This window comes from Protomyctophum bolini (assembly GCF_963924005.1).
Source record: "Protomyctophum bolini genome assembly, chromosome: 23".
Classification (NCBI taxonomy): Eukaryota; Metazoa; Chordata; class Actinopteri; order Myctophiformes; family Myctophidae; genus Protomyctophum; species Protomyctophum bolini.
The window spans coordinates 29,834,775-29,851,894 of record NC_137884.1 but is presented as its reverse complement, the minus strand read 5'-3'; the positions used below and the strand labels follow the sequence as shown (position 1 = coordinate 29,851,894).

Genomic DNA, 17,120 nt, shown 5'->3' with positions numbered 1-17,120 from the left:
TGCCTTTAATTCTTATAAGAATTAATTATTTCAGTACCTTTACTCGATACCGTGACTACATATTGATGGAAATACTTTTGTACTTTTACTCCAGTAAATCGTTTTACTGAACATAATGTTCTCAGTCAAATATTCGGAGCCAGCGGATAATTGTATCTCTTTCCTGCGAGATACCATGTGATGAAATAATTAGGGAAGCATGAATGGCCACTGTTGCCAAACAAATGAAGGCACTATAAGTTGCACATATCCTCGTGCAACCTCCACAGCCGTGAACAATGCGGAAGGCAAAGAAAATAAGGAAAAATAAATGAACTGTGAAATTAGCAGTTTACACTTTATTATGTTACTGTAGAACATCTTCACAACACGTTCTCAGAGAGGGACGTTCAAAACAAAGAACAAACTGAAGAAAAAAAAACCCAACCGTATACACATAATTTAATTTTGCATTTGGAATCCTTGTCCTTATAAACACACCCCTTTGGAATGATAACATTACCCACGCTTCTTGACATTAGAATAATAATAATAATACAATAGATGTAACATCAATAAATTATGTTGATTACTAGTATGGTCTGCAGTCATAAATAATACTTCATTTCCGTGTGATTTGTTGGAGCATATCCAGCCGCTAGTAATGAAGACAGCGCTGCATGCGTGTTCTCGTGTATAAAATAAAAAATGCGTTCGCTAAGTGACTCTTATTTGTCAAGACTAATGTAATCACAGCCTGAAATAATCAAACATCCTGGAAATGTTCCCGACCAAACAGTGTAAACTGAAACCCTTATATGGGAGCAGCACCCGAGTCAACCAGAAAGTTACAACTGTGCAAAAAATACCTCCTATTAATTGCGTTTGTGTACAATTCAGTTGCAACAATCAATCATCCTGTCCCCCTTGCACTGTACACACACAGCAACATACAGCACAATACCACACACTAAACGACAACGTCTCTTCTGTTTGAAGGACCTCTTCACCACTTTTCAACCTATCTTCATAGAATAGGTCCTCACTAATAATCATGATAAAATGGCACGACTATTTTCTACTCAGTCTGTGTCTCATAGGAGGGCTGTGGGTAGTCTTCCAGTGACATCATCATTAGGCAGATATTTTTTAAAACAAGATTCCTTTACAAAAATGTTTAGATTTTCATTATCGCGAGAACGATGGCTTCCATTTTCGCATTGCAACTTACCAGGACTAGAAAGCCTGCAGGTTCTATTAGCTTGTATTCCCCATCGATGATGTCACTGGAAGACGGTTTCTGAACGGCCCACACAGCCCTCCTATGAGACACAGACCGAGTAGAAAAACATTGCGCTTTTTTTTTTCTTGATTATTAGTGAGGACCAATGATATGAAGATAGGTTGAAAAGTGGTGAAGTGGTCCTTTAAGATGGAAGTGCACTGGAATTCCGTTTCACAGACAAAGAATGGGATCTTTTCACGAGGGACGACAAAATCATTTAAAAAAAAGAAAAAAATAAAACTTCAAAGGAGGACACATGTCTCCCTACGAGGCCTCAGTCCAGGAACTTGCGGTTCTGATTGGCACCGAAGAGCGCCACTCGGATCTCAGGCATCATCTGAGTAGTACAGAAGTTAACGAAGGGAATTAGAGACATGAGCCTTTTATTCGCATCACATTGTCTTAACCCGTTCTGACCCGAGATCAGATTCATACGAGGTTTCCACTGGACACACACTGGTCTGATTAACCCCATTCTGACCTGAGATCAGATTCTAAAAATGTCAGTCGTTCTTCGTTAAAAAAAAAAATAGCAGACCTACAAGCTCGTTGAGCTTGTAGATCTGCTATTTTTCAATAGCTAAAGCACAACATGATGCTAACACCAAAACGGGTTCCCGTTCAGAATGGGTTAAATGAAACAGCAAACATCAAACTGTCTGAACTAGGAGCGAGCTGAGACTAACCCGTCCTCATAGAACATAATTTATTTTTAACCACGTTCAACCCGACAACCTTATTTTGGGTACGTATGTATGACAGATCAAACAATTTAAATTTAAAAAAAAGATCATATCGGCGAGTATGCAAGTCTATGCTAATCCCATCATTTGTCACATGATATGTCATAATAGTACTATATTTTTGATCGCTTCAGTTGATGTTCAGCACTACTGTTTTATACTCTTAACTTTATTATTTTACTAACTTGTAGCTATACACATAATTTGTTCTACACACTGGTATCGGATCAGTACTCGGTATCCACCGATAAGCTAGTCGGGAATCAGAATAGAATCAGAAATAATATCTCTAGAGATCTACCATGGATTAAAGAATCTGTACAGCTGCGGTTAAAAAATCTACCATGGGTAGATTTATATAGTTAATACCATAACCATAAATATGGGTTAGTTAATACCATAACTATGGGTTAGTTGTATTAACTATGGGTTAGTTAATACCATAACTATGGGTTAGTTAATACCATAACGATGGGTTAGTTAATACCATAACGATGGGTTAGTTAATACCATAACCATAACGATGTCTGACCAGGCATTGTGGTCAGGCGCAGCGGAGGAGGAGGGTTGCAAACTTGGCTATAGTGCATTTTTGGACACGGACATTCTTACCAGAGCGGTTTGACAATCACAACAAAACTGTCCCACATTGTTTCCTCCGAGGTGGAAAGCCTGGTGATGCGAGGCTAGTCCCACATTGCTTGTTGCTTTGCGTTTGATCACCTCGCTCGCTGAAGGGGGCCGCCATGATTGCATTAATATAGCTGTGTGTGTGTGTGTGTGTGTGTGTGTGTGTGTGTGTGCAAGCGAAAGAGAGAGAGAGAGCGCTCTCGCTCATGTGGAGGTGCATGACGAGACCCCGCCCTCGTTGACTCTGTTCAACAGACAATATGGACTTTATACAATGTAATGTAATAATGTAATAATGACAACGCACGCATGTCTATTTTTTAAACCTACTTTTAAAGTTGAAGGGTTTCATTTATAAATCTCGGTTATTTCGGGTATTCTGCATTTCAGATTCCCGAAACGAGTTCCGCAGCTTTGAAACGGAACCGACCCGATCCCCGACGGCACGTCAACATTTTGCACCCGACCCGGCTCGGTTCTGGGTTCTGGGTTCGGACCTCGGGTATTCTGGGTTCTGGGTTGGGGTATTCGGGACGCGTGCTGCCCTCTAGGCACCAACGCCTTGCATCCTTTCCTGGTGTAAATGTACAGCACTTGGTCATCCAATGAAAACTCTTGACGTCTGTCTATAATGTAATAGCAACTATGACAATACTTAACAATACTTTTATCCATGATTATAGTTATCTTCTAGGAGACTGATGTTCACTATTTACAACTCAGTCACAGGAGTTTTATTCTATACTGGAGTTAAAGGTTAACACCATTAGCCGTGTATAGTTGGGTCTCCGAGTACTGATCTGAATTTTATTAACTTCATTGTTTTTAAATATTTTACAAACTATTTTCTTGCAATGTAGCACTTTGAGATTTGTGTCAATTATAAAGTGTGTTAGAAATAACTTGTATTATTATTATTATTATGGCCAAAATAGGGAGGTTGGTTATGCATTTATTTATTTACAGTATCATTCATATCACATATGTGTACTACACTACAGATTAAAGTACATTCTTATAGATTAAGATTTTTTTTAACCCATTTTGGGCGGGAACCCCTTTTGGTGTTAACATTATGCTATGCTTTGGAAAGATAGCAGATCTACAAGCTCATAGCGCGCCTACGAGCTTGTAGGTCTGCCATTTTTGAAAAATCGTGAAAATGAGGCACAAATCTTCAGAGCGAACATTTTATTTACTTTCGACATCCTAAATGGGTTAAATACGATGCTTTGAATGGTCCCCGTTAATATTTTAACATTATCAGTCCTTTGTATGGTCCCCGTTAATATCTTAACATTATCAGTCCTTATCAGATTGAAGTTAGGCTATTTTCCCTCTGATGGTGGATATTTGTGCAGATCACAATAATCTTTCCTCTAATAGTTCATGTTGCTCTGAAGACATCCTGAATGTTGACCTTTTCCCCAAATTCAATTTTCCCGTTAATAAGTAATAACAAGCTTGTGACTAAATAATGACATTGAACTACAGTTAGCGCACACAGTCCTATAATGACATTGAACTACAGTTAGCGCACACAGTCCTATAATGACATTGAACTACAGTTAGTGCACACAGTCCTATAATGACATTGAACTACAGTTAGCGCACACAGTCCTATAATGACATTGAACTACAGTTAGCGCACACAGTCCTATAATGACATTGAACTACAGTTAGCGCACACAGTCCTATAATGACATTGAACTACAGTTAGCGCACACAGTCCTCCCGTGTTACCTGCTGAGCCATGAGGTCCAGTCATTGAACTACAGTTAGCGCACACAGTCCTATAATGACATTGAACTACAGTTAGCGCACACAGTCCTATAATGACATTGAACTACAGTTAGCGCACACAGTCCTATAATGACATTGAACTACAGTTAGCGCACACAGTCCTATAATGACATTGAACTACAGTTAGCGCACACAGTCCTATAATGACATTGAACTACAGTTAGCGCACACAGTCCTCCCGTGTTACCTGCTGAGCCATGAGGTCCAGTCTGCTCTCCAGGGTGTTGGACACCTTGATCTTTCCGTCGCCGTTGTAGATCTCAATGCCTCCGGAACTGAACACAAACAAACACACAAAACCACCAAGTCAGTCGGTCGCATCCGCTGGAGAATTGACTTCAACCCACAGTGGTGCTAAAACCTTTTTAATATCAAGACCAAAAACACCTACAGTATAGGCTATAACTCAACCCTTCACGGCAGGGGTTTTCAACCCCCTGGTGGTCCGCGGCCCCCTGGTGGTCCGTGGAGGTACTGCTGGTGGTCTGCAGCCAGGCATTCAGAAAAGTTGTATTTTTACCTTTCTAATATATATATAAAAAACGTATTTGCACTCTTTTTACTTGTTTGTGAATGATAATAATAATAATACCTTAAGTTGAATCTAACATTTCAAAAAGTCAAGTGCTCAACGCGTCAAAAAATAAAAATAAATAAAAACCATTCACGATGTAAACATCCGGGAAAAGAAATGCTTCTGCATGAGACACAAACCTACTGTGACTGCACCAAGCGGGTGTCAAATCAAATGTGTCTTCAGTGTTTGGGTGATTAACTGAAATGGATTATTAGTTTGAGACTTATTTTGAGTCCTGCTTAGTACAAGTAAAAAACACCAGCTCATGAACGTAGCCTGTGATTAGTGTGATTAGTGAGTAACAAGTAAGAAGAAAAGTAACAAAATCAATCTTAACCCATGGTGCATGAATGCCCCACCACTACCGGGTCCATCGTAGATCTACGATGAACCCACCCGACACAACAGTGGTGGTCCCCAGGCTGCTGCTAGTCAGAATGGTGGTCCCTGGGACAAAACCCCTGCTTGAACGGGGTCCATTTGGTTGCATTTCTTTATACAGTGGCGCTCAAAGTGAGATCCAAACGAATAGCAGATCTGCTATTTTCAAAAGATCTTGAGAAAAACGTGGGGGGGGGGGGGGATTATAATGTTAAATGTAAACGTATTGTTTTATGGGGATCCCTGGCACAAGATATTCTCAGACCAATAAGGGTCCATTTGGTCCTTAACTAATAAATAATTTAGCTGGACACCCCTGGACACGCGTCAAGGACATCTGAGGGGACCTCCTGATGCTGGAGATGTTTCCAGAGGTACTATGAGTTAACCTTTAACTTCACAAACACCTAATCTTAAACCTAACCTCACGAACACTATGTGAAACCTAATCTTAAACCTAACCTCACGAACACTATGTGAAACCTAATCTTAAACCTAACCTCACGAACACTACGTATGTGAAACCTAATCTTAAACCTAACCTCACGAACACTACGTATGTGAAACCTAATCTTTAACCTAACCTCACGAACACTATGTGAAACCTAATCTTTAACCTAACCTCACGAACACTATGTGAAACCTAATCTTAAACCTAACCTCACGAACACTATGTGAAACCTAATCTTAAACCTAACCTCATGAACACTATGTGAAACCTAATCTTAAACCTAACCTCACGAACACTACGTATGTGAAACCTAATCTTTAACCTAACCTCACGAACACTATGTGAAACCTAATCTTTAACCTAACCTCACGAACACTATGTGAAACCTAATCTTAAACCTAACCTCACGAACACTATGTGAAACCTAATCTTAAACCTAACCTCATGAACACTATGTGAAACCTAATCTTAAACCTAACCTCACGAACACTACGTATGTGAAACCTAATCTTAAACCTAACCTCACGAACACTATGTGAAACCTAATCTTAAACCTAACCTCACGAACACTATGTGAAACCTAATCTTAAACCTAACCTCACGAACACTATGTGAAACCTAATCTTAAACCTAACCTCACGAACACTATGTGAAACCTAATCTTAAACCTAACCTCACGAACACTATGTGAAACCTAATCTTAAACCTAACCGTAGGTTAGCATTGTTATTTTAGACAGACTTATAGCTCGTTACGTAGACGGCACTGGAATTGCATTTCATGTAGTCATAGCACTTTATAGTACACATGTATATTGTATAATATATAATATAGTATAGTATCAGTATAGTTGACATAGATACTCCACTGTTACGTTCTTAGTTTATACATGATTCATGACAACTACTTTTGATATATGTGATGTATGCCATGCTTTTGTTTTTGCTTAAATGTAAGTCGCTCTGGATCAAGAGCGTCTGCTAAATGCCTGAATTGTAAATTGTAAATTGTAACCTCACGAACACTATGGCTAATCTTATTACCTCACAGATATTATGCCTTAAACCCAACGTCAAAACCACGTCGACCTGTGGGTGAAACACCGGAGTCTCCCGCATGAGGTGGTTCTTACATCGGCCGAATGGTTTGCGGAGCGGTGTTGATATCGGAAGGTCGCTAGTTCGAATCCCCGGACCGGCACGTTAAAATTACCACCGCTGAAGTGCCCTTGAGCAAGGCATTGAACCCCTACCATGAAATGTTCTATGAGCAGGGCCTGGCTGTAAACAAGTTCTTGAGCTTAGTCCAGTTACCCTGGGTAAACATGGTAACTTTAGTCCAGTTACCCTGTGGGTAAACATGGTAACTTTAGTCCAGTTACCCTGTGGGTAAACATGGTAACTTTAGTCCAGTTACCCTGGGTAAACATGGTAACTTTAGTCCAGTTACCCTGTGGGTAAACATGGTACCTTTAGTCCAGTTACCCTGTGGGTAAACATGGTACCTTTAGTCCAGTTACCCTGTGGGTAAACATGGTAACTTTAGTCCAGTTACCCTGTGGGTAAACATGGTAACTTTAGTCCAGTTACCCTGTGGGTAAACATGGTAACTTTAGTCCAGTTACCCTGGGTAAACATGGTAACTTTAGTCCAGTTACCCTGTGGGTAAACATGGTAACTTTAGTCCAGTTACCCTGGGTAAACATGGTAACTTTAGTCCAGTTACCCTGTGGGTAAACATGGTAACTTTAGTCCAGTTACCCTGTGGGTAAACATGGTAACTTTAGTCCAGTTACCCTGTGGGTAAACATGGTAACTTTAGTCCAGTTACCCTGTGGGTAAACATGGTAACTTTAATCCAGTTACCCTGGGTAAACATGGTACCTTTCCTTTCCTTAGTCCAGTTACCCTGTGGGTAAACATAGTACCTTTCCTTTACTTACATGTCTGGGGAGAGGTGGTTGTCCTGGTCGATGCGCACCTCCAGGTTGTTCTTCACAGAGGCCTTGTAGATGGGAATGTTCTTCTGAATGGACGCCTGATCCCAGAGCAGATGTTATAATGTTATGCAGACGCTATATAAACACATTTAAGTTTTATATTATATATATCAGGGCTCGAAATTAACTTTTTTACTTGGTAGCACTGGTGCTCCCAATTTCAAAATGAAGGAGCACCAGAAAAAAATTAGGAGCACCCACCAAAATCTAAGGAGCACTAATATGTAATCGATTTTTTACATTCATAAAAACAATAATATAACGTGTGGTTTACAAATAACATAAAATGACTAAAGTATAAAAATACATGCCAGAATTTAAAATGTAGTGTCCAGACTTTCTGTCCCTCATCCATCCATCTCTTCAAAGAGGCCGAGGCATCAAACATCTCCAGTTGAGGACCCTCGATCTAGTCTACACTGATTCCAGCCAGTCACATCACCCGTTTTCTTTTTCTTTGTTTTGTGTTTTTCACCTTCATAGCCTATTTAGATCATATAATTAGAATTTCTAATATAAAATAATTTCTATGTAAAACATGGTATTTATAGCTATGCCTACTCACTATGCCTACCACTTCAGTGCTGGAAAATTACTCTAATGTTATACTTAAGTAAAAGTAGCAATACTGCTGCTATGTAGAAACCAGGTAGAAACACTTACAGGTCTGCTATTCTCTCTCCCTCCCTCTCTCTCATTCCCTACCTCTCTCTCATTCCCTCTCTCTCTCTCTTGCAAGCGCGCGAGCGCACACACACGCACACACACACACACACACACGCCGGTCCGCCTCCTCCTCTTTTACAAATTACAATCACAGAGTCCGTAGCGTACCGCTCCGGTCTTTTCTGAATCGCTGCCTTGAAATAATGTACTTTCTGACACATAGTGAAGTTGCGAGCCGAGGCGCTCTGGAATGTGAGCGATGCAGCGCTCAACGTTGTCCCGTACCGTTGTGTCAAAGAGTAGTTAACTACACACGTTGGTTTGTTAGCATCAAGTGCTAGTGCAGCTAGCAGACAGGAGTCTGCAGTGGAGTTGGATAGAGCGGCTGCGGCTCAGAGCGCCCGTTTTTCGAGAATTGATCGTTGTAGCCAGGCCCAGGCGCACCACAGTAATTATTTGTAGTAGCACTGGTGCTCCGCAATATATTTTTAGGTCGCAAAGGTTAAAATTCAGGCGCATTTGCGACCAAAATGGTCGCTATTTCGAGCCCTGTATATATATATATATTATACAACACAAAGGAAGTAGTAGGAAGTGCTCAATTACCTGTACCATCTGCACATCCTGTTTACGACAGCGAATGGTCACTTTGGACTCCAGAAGCTGATAGAATCCCTGATATGAAATACAGATAGATACAGATATAGATACAGATAGATACATTTATATTATTATTATTATTATTAGAGGAGATACAGATAGATACAGTAGGAGTGCAACAGTTAATTGCATTAATGGGCTTAATAGATTAAAAAACTTAAATCGATAATCACTTTTCATTTGAAACATAATTGATTTGGGGGTGTTGATTAAGAAACATTGTGATCTTATCTATAAATATATGATAAGAAACATTGTGATCTTGTAGGTCAGCTATTTTTGCTGCACTGGTATTGCATGACAATGGTGGAAAACAATGCAGTGAAAAGGTAGATGGAGTCAAGGGGATGATTGTGATGATGGTGTGAGACAAATAAATACATGGAAATGTGACTCATATCTTATGTATACATTATACAGAGTCAGACGCTCAGGTGGAAAGAGAAATACAACCAGAGCTTCAATAATAACACATAATCATAAGAGAGTAGTTTATACTGGCAGTACTGTGCAGGGATTCAACACAAACAACACAAATCAAATTAATTTTATTTTACCACCCTAAAGACTAATCGTTGTGTATATTCCTGCACTATAATAACTGCATCGAGTGATCTTGGGTACGTGGAAATTGATCTATTGAAGATTTTGACTTCCAAATGTGCATCATTTTTGTTTTGATTGTATTGCTGTACTGTTGTATTGATCTTTCTGCTTTGGCAATGTAAACGTATGTTTTCTCATGCCAATAAAGCCCTTTGAATTGAAAAAATAAAATAAAATAAAATAAAATAAAATAAAATAAAATAAAATAAAATAAAATAAAATAAAATAAAATAAAATAAAATAAAATAAAATAAAATAAAATAAAATAAAATAAAATAAAATAAAATAAAATAAAATAAAATAAAATAAAATAAAATAAAATAAAATAAAATAAAATATCCACTGAACACCTGAGAGACCACAGACCTGTAAGAGCAGACCGTCCATCAGATCGGAGTACCGTGCTGGGTCCTTAGCGACATTAGATAGCCGCTGGCGCGCTTCGTTCAACAGGTCCTGACGGGGCAAAACAAATCCATATACAGATTAGAGCAGCATTAGGCCTGAAAATCATGAAAAATAATTCTGAAAAACCTCATGTTTCTGAATCAGTGGTTCTCAATATTTCACGTCAAGGACCCCAAAAATGATATGCAATCGACCGCCGACCCCCATCTGAAAATATGTTGTTCCAGGGACCCCCCCCCCCCCCCCCACCCCGCCCAGAAGCAAAGATTTGATTTAACAACGTCCGCGCTGAATGAATATATATTCAAAGATTTGCGCCACGTTCTCACGATTTTCCAAAAATAGCAGATCTACAATGAGCTTGAAGATCTGCTATAAAACACCAAAAAGGGGTTCCCATCGAGAATGGGTTAAGCAGCACAGCTTGTACATGTATGTATAGAGCAGTGCTTCTCAAAGGGGGGGGTCCAGAGACCCCAGGCAAGGGTTCAAAGGGGTCCCCAGTGACATTTGATAATATAGCATCAAAGTCGGTTTAGCCACGTTAACCCTGCCTACATACAGTACAGTACATTGGCCACGTTAAAGGAGAATTCCATGCTAGAATGCTTTCTTACCTTTCTTTGTAGTTGTTACGTCCCCACCAAAGAGGTCCAGGTGTTTTTTTGTGCAAAAACTCCTTATTGGCTATTTTCCCTACCATAAGCCCTCAATGAATTGCATTGCATTGCATGGGAATTGAATGGGGCTATGGGGTGTTATGCTAGTTCGCTTATTTCCATTGAAAGAAGTAGTAAAGTGTGCCGCTTGGGATATTATTTACATTATGAAGAGAGGATATATACAAATAAATTATAATTTTGAGCGATGGAAATAAGCGAATTAGCACAACACCCCATAGCCCCCATTCAATTCCCATTCAATTCAATGCAATTCATTTAGGGCTTATGGTAGGGGAAACAGCCAATAAGGAGCTTTTGCACAAAATAACACCTGGACCTCTTTGGTGGGGACGTAACAACTACAAAGAAAGGTAAGAAAGCCTTTTAGTATGGAATTCTCCTTTAACCCTGCCTACATACAGTACAGTACATTGGCCATGTTAACCCTGCCTACATACAGTACAGTACATTGGCCATGTTAACCCTGCCTACATACAGTACAGTACATTGGCCATGTTAACCCTGCCTACATACAGTACAGTACATTGGCCATGTTAACCCTGCCTACATACAGTACAGTACATTGGCCATGTTAACCCTGCCTACATACAGTACAGTACATTGGCCATGTTAACCCTGCCTACATACAGTACAGTACATTGGCCATGTTAACCCTGCCTACATACAGTACAGTACATTGGCCATGTTAACCCTGCCTACATACAGTACAGTACATTGGCTAGTTGAAATTGGCCGATCTATAGAGCTTGCGACGTGTTGCTATTTTCAAAGATCAACCACACAGATCTTGTAAATGTTTTCAGATAGGGGTCCGCGGCCAAACACATATTCACTTGGGAATGAAGATGTTTGAGAACCGGCACGGGCACAGATTGCTAAAAATAAGGTAAGGCCAAAACAACTTACAGAAATCATGTCATCTCGAGCCTTCAGGACCTTCAAGCGAGCCTGGTTCATCAGGTTAGACATCTGACTGAGGGGACACAGTGTTAAGAGTGAGACATATGAGTGGACACAGTGTTAAGAGTGAGACATATGACTGAGTGGACACAGTGTTAAGAGTGAGACATATGACTGAGGGGACACAGTGTTAAGAGTGACTGAGTGGACACAGTGTTAAGAGTGACTGAGGGGACACAGTGTTAAGAGTGACTGAGTGGACACAGTGTTAAGAGTGACTGAGTGGACACAGTGTTAAGAGTGACTGAGGGGACACAGTGTTAAGAGTGACTGAGTGGACACAGTGTTAAGAGTGACTGAGTGGACACAGTGTTAAGAGTGACTGAGTGGACACAGTGTTAAGAGTGAGACATATGACTGAGTGGACACAGTGTTAAGAGTGAGACATATGACTGAGTGGACACAGTGTTAAGAGTGAGACATATGACTGAGTGGACACAGTGTTAAGAGTGAGACATATGACTGAGTGGACACAGTGTTAAGAGTGACTAAAGGCTCGTACATAGTCTGGATTTTCGGTGGTTAGGTGACCACCGAACTACAACATGACGTCACCAGCCGCGGTGAAGAGCAAACCACCGCCACCGCTCCAGCCCTTCTCTCTGTTTTTACTCACCACCGCGCAACGTTATTTCAGCTCCGGTGGTCAGCTCACCACCGGAGCGGTGGTCACCTCATCACCGAAAATCCAGACTATGAATAGGCCTTGAGTGGACACAGTGTTAAGAGTGAGACATCTGACTGAGTGGACAGTTTTCCTAAAAACGCGGCCGGTGTGCAACCACCTTAAGAGTAGTAAAGATAGCCGATAGCTTTAGCCATTTTATTTTCTCTATTCTTAATAGAGATAGAGATTATTTAAAGTGCTTCTGTGGGGTTTATATACTGTATATTTAACCAATAGAGCTTGTGACTAAATTATAACTAGATTCAATCCACTTGGAACACAGGTTGTTGTGTCCAACCAGACAGGAGCCTGAAGGAAGGATAAGGGTGACCACATGTTGTTGTGGAGCATGAATGAAGGATAGGGATGAACACCGACTCACATTTTCTTCTGCTGTTCGATCTGCTTCTCCTTCTTCTCATAATACTCCATGATCTTCAGTCGCTGAGTCTGAACAAGACGACCTTTCTCAATGTTGAACTCTTCTTCTGCCTGCAGGGGGAGACAAAGTCACACAAAAGATCAGCTCCAACCCTTCCCCATTGTATTACTATTTACGGTCAAGGAACCCCAGTGTGATACCGGAGGAAACCGCCCAACTCCAAAACAAAGCAATACTGCCTCAACAAAGTTGGTGTTGTGAATTTAAATATTGTCAAGTACTTGCATGAGAGGGGGAGAGTTGGTGGAGTTAGCTGTTTGAGAGGGGGAGAGTTGGTGGAGTTAGCCGTTTGTCCAAAGCGCTTTTTACTACTTTTCATTAGTTAAACATACAGACGTTAAGGGTGTTCAATAGCACCGCTTTATGCCAAAAAATAGATACAAAAAAATGGAGTTAGGCCGTTTCCTAATTCCTTCCCGACAACAACGATATGCATTAGCCCATAGTGTTCACACAGGGGGCCACGCTAAAATATTAACTTTCGTTCAACTTTGACCCCTCTATCACATGGAACTATTTCCACGTAGTGTAGTGATATGGACACAAAAAACATAGTTCCGTGTGATAGAGGTAAAAAAAAATAACGAAAGTTGCACTAATATTTTAGAAATAGGTCAACAATACAAATGTTAGTTTAGTGGATTAATTTACTTTTGATGCGTGGCCCCCAGTGCCCCCCAAAAAATGACTACTACAAAAAACTACTACAAAACCATGCAGAGCAGAACTCCCACCACGGGACTCGGGCAATCAATTAATTCAGTTGCAACCACTATATTAATGGCAAGTATTTCATACAACTTAAGTTAAAGTGCATCAGCTGGGCACCCACTGGAACCACCCAAAGCTCCATTGGGGGTCCCTAGACCCACTGGAACCACCCAAAGCTCCATTGGGGGTCCCTAGACCCACTGGAACCACCCAAAGCTCCATTGGGGGTCCCTAGACCCACTGGAACCACCCCAAGCTCTATTGGGGGGTCCCTAGACCCCATTCTGAGAACGACTGCTATACAGTGGTACAGTAAGTTTCACAGCATATACGCAGCATAAACTTGCCACTTTTTTCTGTGGATGGTGTTGTACATGCCATATGCCACGCCATCAGAGAAATACATTTACACAAAACGGGTGCTACTAGTACCGGTGCTATGTAATAATTAGCTGAATATTAGGGACATTGTTTTTTTGTATCTTCACATGGACAAAAAGATACAGTAGAAGTATATGGAGTAGATTAGGGATGTCAAACTCAAATACACAGTGGGCCAAAATAAAGAAATTGGTACAATTCGAGGGCCGGACTGTGTTTCAACACACGTTCATTTTTGTTGAGAGGGGTAGCTGAAAGTTGACCACAAGTGATATACTTTCACTGCTGATCAATAGTGAAGAGAAGACGCATGCTCGCGCTTATTGCGGGCCCTCGATACGCGACAATGCACTCGCAGTGCATTGTGGGACTTGTAGTATTATGGTGGTCCGTGCAATATATACCAGAGGGCCAGTTCTAATACTAATTAAATATCATCCCGCGGGCCGAAGGTAATTCATTCACAGGCCTGATTTGGCCCCCGGGCCTTATGAGTTTGACATATATGCAATAGAATGTAAATATTCCTTGTTCTTCGTAGCACAAAATGGCACCACTTTTTTATGAATGTATTCATTACTGATGATTAATGTATTCAATTGAAGCAATAACAAAAAAAATGGAATTACATCACTGGGTGGTGATAGTAAACTAGGCAACTATGAAATAAACACAAAAATAAAACCATGTTTGTTTGCATTACTATAGTGCAGTGTTTTCCAGACCAAGGACCCCCTCATCTGAGAAAGAGATGAAGCAGGGACACCCAGTACACGGGAGGCGGCCTTTTCCCCCCCCCGACAGCATTCTAGCCGACGGGGCAACGGTCCGCTCCGCAGCGGGGGGACATTCGCTGCGATGCGAAAAAGCGATGGTCCGACATGCGCTGCTCCCGTGCTTGCGGTTAGGGTTAGGTTAGGATTGAGGTTTCGGATCAATATGCTGTCGGAAAAAAGACCTGCACCCCCAGTACATATTGTATAAAATGTTGTTGCAGATTAGCATAGATAGATTCGTTCATAGCTATCTATGATCATTTGACAGCACTATCATAAGTGCATGTTGGATTCATGTTAATGTATATTTTCCTCAAACCCCTAACCTAACCATAACCGCAAGCATGGAACAAGGGCATGTTCGCCAACCATTTCTCGTCCATCCATGTTGAAATAAAAAAATAGGTTTGCTCACAAGTGAGCTTGAATTTTGGCTAAAGTTCTCCTCCAGAATACACACGTGACCGGTGTAAATTCCACCGATAACCCACTCCTTCAATCACTTCATATCATTCGCAGCTGATTCCAGCTGTACTGGGGAAGGGGAGCGCTTGATTGCTTTACAAACGCATGCCGTTTTATTAGGTTAAAATTGCTATATGTTCGTAACCGTTTTAGAAAAGCAATAAGCCACGAGAGGTCTCAGGTTACCGGGTATTTTACACTGGCTGGGGGGGCGTAGGCAGCCAGTGTAAAATACCCCCCAGCCAGTGTAACATACCTGGTAAGCTGGGGGCCTCGAGTGGCTTATTGCTTTTCTTTGCTCACACAAAGATAATTATGGCAAGGCCCCTGGCCTGGGCCCTGGCTCAGCGGTCCAGGCACCTTGGCTGGTAATCCGGTCTGGCAGTGTGCCGCAGGTTCGACTCCCGATCCAGACGGCCTTTACTGCATGTCTACCCCCCACCCATCTCTCTCCCAAGCCTAATGTCTGTCCCTCCATAAAAAATATAGACATATATACATAACAAAAAAACATTAAAGATATGGCAAGCCCCATGTAATAACTCTGAGGACCCCCTAGGTGTCCCAGACGGCCCGTTGAAGAGCCCCGCTATAGTGTGTCGCACGCCAAAGGTACTGTAGTTTAAAAATGCATAGCGCCGTATTTAGAGTTTATACCTTGGCATCGATCTCCTCTGCCTTCTCGTTGGCCTCCTGTTCGATGAAGGCCATCATGTGTTTGATCTGTGAGGAGGAGCAGGAAAGAACCGTGTGGATTAGAACAAGATCCATCCTCATTCTTCTACATTATTACATTATTATTATTATTACACCTACCCATCCTCATTATTGTACATGTCATCATATCTGTGACCTTCCTACATGTTTTGTGATTTTTTTCCTACACCAGGGATAGAAAACGATCACTAGACAATTTCTACCAAATTTGGAACAACTGGATAGTGCACATTGCCCCCCTGAGAGCGGACTTCGTGTGATCTCACTGGTTCATTGCCTGCTGTATGATTGTATAAAATGTATAAGACACCTCTCCTCCTCTCGTGGTCGAAGACCAAAGCTATATTGTTTTTGTCCCCCTCAGCATAAATGTATATACTTTCGTTGTTGTTTTCTTTGTTTCCTTTGTCTTTTTCCGGCCACTCTTTTATTTTTTTGTCCTCCTGAAATGTACCACCTGAAGTGATATTGCCTTGTCTGTCCCTGTTTGAGTGTGGACTCAATGTCTTATGTAGAAAAAGGACTATACAGAGACATTGGAGATGGTGCCACATGGAGGGGGGATGAGGGAGGGAAGAGGGGTGGGAAAAAAAAAGAAGAAATCTTGGGAACTGCTCTTGTGTCATATGTAAAAATGCTATATGTATTGTACTGCACTTTCCAAATAAAACAAATATTATAAAAAGAAAAAGAAAACGATCACTAGCTGCCGGCAGCTCTTCTAAAATGACATTTGACATAGACACTGATTGATTGATTGATTGATTGAAATGTTTATTAACAGTTTGCAGAATTACAGTAACATTTCAAGCACAAACTCAATACGGACGACTGTTATCTGTGAGTGGACGACCCAATTAAGCATTACACTTGTTTACAACAGGGTCCACATTGTTCAATTCATCAAAACATTTAGAGACCTACAAATAGACACTTATATGTAGTTAAAGAACAGAACAGGAATTCATCATAAAGGAAGCAAAAAGGGAAAAGATACATATACAGTGAGGGGAAAAGGGGGGGGGGGGGGGGGGGTGGGAGGGGATTCAGATTTTACAGGGGCCACCAATGTGTTTCTGTGTCGACACCCCCCCCCCCCCCCCTCACGCCACCAATGTGTTTGTGTCCTG

The 17,120-nt window shown here is 41.1% G+C and overlaps 1 protein-coding gene across 1 annotated transcript in view; it reads right to left on the bottom strand.

Annotated features, from left to right (window-relative positions):
- Positions 1 to 323: 323 nt before the first annotated feature.
- atp6v1e1b (ATPase H+ transporting V1 subunit E1b) overlaps positions 324 to 17,120 on the bottom strand; it is an 18,601-nt gene continuing 1,804 nt past the window's right edge. The window contains exons 3-10 of the mRNA XM_080757305.1: positions 15,931 to 15,996; positions 12,881 to 12,990; positions 11,778 to 11,844; positions 10,147 to 10,236; positions 9,121 to 9,189; positions 7,792 to 7,886; positions 4,628 to 4,715; positions 324 to 1,601 (exon numbers count right to left, since the gene is read on the bottom strand). Of these exons, the coding sequence (XP_080613431.1) occupies positions 1,539 to 1,601; positions 4,628 to 4,715; positions 7,792 to 7,886; positions 9,121 to 9,189; positions 10,147 to 10,236; positions 11,778 to 11,844; positions 12,881 to 12,990; positions 15,931 to 15,996 (648 nt within the window). The 3' untranslated portion in view covers positions 324 to 1,538. The remainder of the gene's footprint in view (positions 1,602 to 4,627; positions 4,716 to 7,791; positions 7,887 to 9,120; positions 9,190 to 10,146; positions 10,237 to 11,777; positions 11,845 to 12,880; positions 12,991 to 15,930; positions 15,997 to 17,120) is intronic.